This window comes from Gallinula chloropus, assembly GCF_964237585.1.
Source record: "Gallinula chloropus genome assembly, chromosome: 3".
Classification (NCBI taxonomy): Eukaryota; Metazoa; Chordata; class Aves; order Gruiformes; family Rallidae; genus Gallinula; species Gallinula chloropus.
The window spans coordinates 46,982,507-46,988,457 of record NC_140087.1 but is presented as its reverse complement, the minus strand read 5'-3'; the positions used below and the strand labels follow the sequence as shown (position 1 = coordinate 46,988,457).

General features: G+C 39.7%; 1 protein-coding gene across 1 annotated transcript; it reads right to left on the bottom strand.

Annotated features, from left to right (window-relative positions):
• Positions 1 to 1,588: 1,588 nt before the first annotated feature.
• Positions 1,589 to 4,011, bottom strand: ZBTB18 (zinc finger and BTB domain containing 18). Its single transcript, XM_084262085.1, has one exon. It carries the CDS (start codon positions 3,995 to 3,997, stop codon positions 2,429 to 2,431), a length of 1,569 nt encoding a protein of 522 aa, XP_084118211.1. The 5' UTR covers positions 3,998 to 4,011; the 3' UTR covers positions 1,589 to 2,428.
• Positions 4,012 to 5,951: the final 1,940 nt, after the last annotated feature.

Here is a 5,951-nt window from a genome sequence, read left to right as displayed (position 1 = left end):
CAAGCATTTAATTTTTTTTTTTAAATGTTAAGTGAGATGTAAATATGTACGTTAGCAACAAAGTGCTCAAAAGCATACTGAAAACATATTCCATACACAGTTAGCAATAGAAGTCTGTACAAAAGTAATAAAGTTACACATTATAAAAAATACTCCGTAACTATAATTTAAAAGAGGGAAAAAAGACAAGGGAATTGATTTCTCAGTTCATATAATTTATTGCAGTTAGCACACAGTTTAAAAATTCACCAACACACCAATAGTACAAAACTAAACAGCATTATAAGTTATTCCCCCCTCAGGAAAATAAAACATACTATGATTGTCAAAGCTAGATGTCAGTCTAAGTTTTAGAACAAAAGAAGAATGTGAAACTAAGGAAAGGAAAAAAGCAATCACTCACGAGGACCACAAAAAAATCCAAGAGAAAGTCCATTTTCCTCAGACACTGATTGTCTTCTCTAACTTAAGAAAAGAATGTAGTTTTAAAACCTAGAAACTATTCAAGTAACTAAAGATAACGCTCCAAGGCCATTTTCACAGCTTTTTTTTTTTTTGTTTTAAATGCCATTACAGCCAAATTAACACACATTTGACCAAATATTTCCAAAACAGTCCAGCAATACACAATGGAGTTTTCCATTCAGTATCTTAAGCACAAAAATAGGCTATGTTTACAGTAGTTAAGGCGATCAAATTTTAAACAAAAGCAGAGAGAGAAAAAAAAAAAAAAGAAGAGAGAAAAAAAAAAAAGGGAAAAAACAGCAAACGCTTTCCATGCTACTCCCATAGACCTTATTTGTAAGTGCAAGACAGGAAAACAAACACTGTGCAAAATGCTTTTGACCTGCGTGTTGGTCATTAAAACCACACGTCAGGCTGCAGTCTCTGCTGCTTGGATACACATAGTCCTTCCCCTGCCCTCCCCCGGCCCCCCTGTCACTCAGGCCTTCCCAGGCCTTTCAGCCCGGGGCTTTGCTTTTTTTTTTTTTGCCTTTTTTTTTTTGCCTTTTTCTTTTTTTTTTTTTTTTTTTCCAGTCCACAGCCTCTTTTCAACTGGGGGTGGTGGTGGGGGGGGGGGGGATAGGGGAGGGTGGGCGGAAAGAACGACCTATTGTGGTGGAGTGGTGCAGCAGGAAACCTACAAATGCTCATCTGGGGAAATGGACGCACCTCAGCTGGAGCTGGCGTGGGGTCTGTGCAATTAGAAGGGGTCTGGGGTTAGTAAATGCACACCGCACATGCAAATCTCGAAGTCTGGTTGTAAACATTCTTTTTTTTTTTTTTTTCGTTTTTCCTTTTTCCTTTTTTTTTTTTTTCCTTTTTTCTTTTTTTTTTTTCTCCTCCTCGTTAACGTAGCTAGATCGGCGACTCGTAGCTTAAGTTCTTCTCAACTCAAAGACAGTGGGAAAGTAAATTTAAATTAGATAAAATAAAAACAGTGCATTTCTCTTCTTCGTAACACCGGCCATTTCAACGGTGTGGGTTTTTTTTCTTTTTTTTTTCCTAAGGAAATTAAATAATTTTCAACTCACTCGTTAAAGTTATACAATGCAAACAAAGACAAAAATATACTGAAACTCATGCATTTCTGTAGCGTTAATATTTACTTTTCAAGACTCAACTAAGAGCATCAACACAACCTGCCAAGTTCTTTGATACCTCCCCCCGGCCCATGTAATCAATTACAGTATACAATAACAGTAATTCACATTTTTTAAACACACAGTTCATCACTGCTGAAGCTGCAATATCCTTTTTCATCCCAAGCAAACCTTCACGTAAGACAGAGTCCCAGTGATCCCAGTGTACTCTCGGGTTTTTTTTTGTTTTATGTTTTTTGTGTTGGTTTGTTTTTTGTTTTGTTTTTTTTCCAGTGGGAACTGTCAGAAATCCAGAAGTTGCCATAATAAGTTTTAAGTCAACTGCTTGTTTAAAAATAGATAATCCAGCATTTCAGAAATTTTCCATTTGGGTCTAAAAGCATTCAGGTTTCCAACAGCTAGAAAGGACTCATGCAATTATAGAAATGTAAAGGAACTGACAAAATTGGGAGAGGATTTCTACATTCAGATTGGTAGGAAAAAGATTGAGAGCTTAAAAGAACGCAGTGTTTTGGGGAGAATAAAGCCACTTCAAATTTTTTTCTTTTTTTTTTTTTTGAATTGGAGATTCCTTAGAAGTAAAGTATCCACTGGCTTCTATTCCGAACAGGGGGAAAAATATGCTCCAGAATTTGTTACTTTTGTCGGATTAACCTCTACAGTTCATTTTTATCAGAGTGCTAAATTAGTGAAATATTCATGCTGCCTTAAAGTGCAAAAAACAAGCTAATAGCCAAACTTTCAGTTCAAGGAAACAAGATTGCTTTTAGACTGTACCACAACTATATAGATTTATATATATATTATTTATATATATAAAAATTTTATTTCCAAAGTTCTTGTGAGCTATCTTCTAAGGTCCAGTCTCTGACAGTAGGTAAGCTCAGTGCTTCGCTTTTGACAGACAATGAGTTCACCAACTCACAGTGAAACTTCCGAATGTGTCTGTAAAGGTCTCCGGACTGCGTGAACCTGCGTTCACACCACTTACAAGCATGAGGCTTCTCCCGCGTGTGAACCACTGCGTGGCGGCTCAGGTTGTGGGAGTACTGGAAGCTCTTCCCACACTGGGTGCAAGTGTAGGGCTTTTCACCTGAATGAGTCCTCTCATGACGTTTCAAGGTGTACATGCAAGAAAAAGTCTTACCACACAACGAGCAGGTCGGGACATTGACATCAGTAGCAGGCTTGCTGCGGATCCCGTCCTGCTCTCGAAAGTGCGTGCTTAAATGGATCTGCAGGATGTGGGGGCTAGGAAAGACCTTGTTGCAGAGAGGACACATGAAAATTTGGCCAGCGGGGCTAAGGATGTTTGACACGTAAGGGAGCAAGCTGCTGTCCATGTTTCCTTCCACCTGGACTCTCTCGTTCTCTGGAGTTATCATTTCGTCATCGCTTGCCTTGTCCTCTCTATCTAGCTCCCTCAAGACCGAATCTTCCCTCATCGGAGCCAGGTGGGCCGGCTCGTACTGTACCCTGTTATTAGTGCTCACACTTTCTTTCACAGTGCTATGTTCCATATCATAATCATTAGTGCCAACATCACTCTCATCACAGGAAGCCTCTTTCTCCACCTTCACCTGAACCAGGCTGCTTCTAAGCATGTCCTGCGAAGAGAAATAAGAACTGTTCAAATTTTCAACTCCTGAAAGGCTGGACTTGACAGACAGGTCCAGCACGCAGTCAACATCTGCTGAATCCCTCACGGAGGTGACAGACCTCTGGGACAAAGACTCTGTTGAGCTGCAGGGGCTGGCTACTGTTTTTCCAGCTGCTGCTGTGTGCGTCTCTGCCTCTCCGCCAGTCTGGGGAATGCCTGCTGAGTCTGAGGGCAATCTCATCCACATGTTCCCAGGCTCAGCCGCCAAGTCCCTTTTGCTAGGCAGGATGTTCAATTTTTCATCTTCTCCATCATCTTCATCGCTGGGCAAGTCTCCTGGCATGTGGCTGCTGCCGTCGGAGAGGCTCTCCACTTTGTCTGAACAACTTGAGGCATCTTCCTCCTTTTTTGTACTGTCTGCCTCCGTGGTTGCTTTCTCTTTCAGCTTCTTTTTGCAGACTTTGACAATGTCATACATGTGGAGATAACTGGCAGCTGCTAGCACGTCTTCAATGGGCAAGTCTTTGAACTGGAGTTTTCCTTCGTACATGAATTCAAGCAGGAGAGCGAAAGCTGGGGCTGTAACAATGTCGCTGTTCAGATGAACAATGTCCCTTTTGTCCAGCTGGTCCTTGTAAAAGAGGTGGAAATACATGCTGCATGAAGCCAGTACAGCTCTGTGCGCTCGGAACTGGGCATCTCCTACCAGAACAGTGCAATCACAAAGAAAACCCTGATGTCTCTGCTCACTCAGACACTGTAGCAAATGTCTACTGTGGTCAGGAAACTCCATACTGTCTTCATAACCTATAAGCAACGAGATTTTTTAAATTAAATGTAGGTCGGAATCACAGAACTTATGAATCCAAGTTATCCCACTCTAAAACCTCGGATTTATATCACCACAATTCTGCCAGTGAAACCATGCAAAGATTATTTAACACGCATGTACGATGGCAACTCTTCTCCCGATCAACCACTGAAGTTACCCTCTCCTTTCAGCGGTAAATAAACCATTCTAAGAAGCACATAGGTACATCTGTAATTTTTTTAAAGTATCGCTGCTCTTCAACAAATCTGTTCAACAGTTGTTTTTTGGTTTTGGGTTTTTTTTTTTTAGGGAACTTCCTCCAGATTGCATCCCTAGGAGGGCAGACCCAAAAAAAAAAAAAAAAAAAAATTCTAACACTAAGTTTGAGAGATCACAGAAAGGGAAGAAAAAAATTAAATCAGATCATCAGCCTTCTTTTTAAAGACAAATTGTAGTAAGAGGAGAGCTTCACAGATGAAGAAATGCAAATATACCAAAATCTGAAGGTCTAACATTCATAAAGTACAAAAATTATTTACAGCTGTCAATTTCTATCGACAGCAAAATCAAGCGTTTTAGAAATTTAGTTTGCATGGATTTCTTCTTGTAGTAAGTAGATTCAGGTTTAAACCTTCTCCATACTGTACAATAGAACACAAACATTTTTTTTCCCAACATGCAGAATTTACAAAAGAAAACTAACAACCAAAGCGCCAACAAGCACCGCTTCCCCTATGCAGAAGGACAGAAATTTCCCTCCCCTCCCACAGCCAGAGTTTGCAGTACCAAACTTAAAAAAAAAAAAAAGTCATTCAACGTGAGCATGTGTACACATTTAAAAATCAGCATCCTGAGTATTGCTCTTACCCAAGTATTTTTCTATTCACCTTCCTTGATGATAAAGAAAAAATAAACTTCAAAGAAGAAGTCAAAACTCAATAAACAGTAAGTAAAATCCCTTAAAAACCTGCCTTAATCTATTCTTCTGTGATTGATAGCATCCTAATGCATCCAACAGATCGTGGCTCTCTAGGCTAGCAGATATTACTGAAAAACCCTCATCCCTTGCAAACCAAGATGTACTAAAACTTACACCGCAACCCCTACTATATTCTGTAAAATACCATTGCTAGAGTAAAGCACGAAGATTTACAATACAATCACTTTAAGTGCCCCACAGCCAACATCAATCCTAATCCTTAAGAGGGCTAAAAATAAAGATTGGAGGGCAGCTCACAAGGTAGCTGTGATCAAATTAGGAGGCTGAAAGGACAGAGAGGGACGAAGAAGGAAGCTTATAAACATCTGATCCAGCTGACTGTGGCCATATGGCAGCTGCTGCCCAGATAAAGAGATTAAGAATAGAGGAGTGCGATTACAGCTGTCTGGCCAATTCAGGCAGCTCAAATCTACAAGTTCTAAATTAGTCGCAAATACAAAAACTCCTTCAAATAATTATTGTTATGCTGAAATAAAAGATTTCAAATGCTACATGCAAGAAAGAAAAGAAGAAACCAGTCAAGCCATTCTCCCGGGTACAAAAGTTTTTAAACACATAACTGATTTCTATCTTTCACAAGCACTACAGCTGTATGCTACCACCGTTCTGAGCTGCTGGATATTTAACCATGAAGTTTAATGAAAGACTTCCCCACAAACACGTTTTAGCCAGAAAGGTCCTCCTTTTAAGAAAAGCACACTTTTGTATATTTGAACTAAAACCCCTGTAAAGTCATTTAAAAGATGCAATGCAAGAACATAAAGCAGAACTCTCTTTAGGCTTGCCACTAAATCCATTGCAGTTTTGGTCTCAGAAACGAGGAATGAACTTGCTCTCTCCTTCTTCCAAACCAAGACATTATCACAATATGCATTAAAGTTAATGCTAACAATGTGCTCAAGAACTGATACTCTCCAACTGTAGCCCAAGCCTTTC

Coding starts and splice junctions, on each gene's coding strand:
- ZBTB18 (XM_084262085.1), bottom strand. CDS start 3,997: ATGGAGTTTCCTGACCACAGTAGACATTTGCTACAGTGTCTGAGTGAG.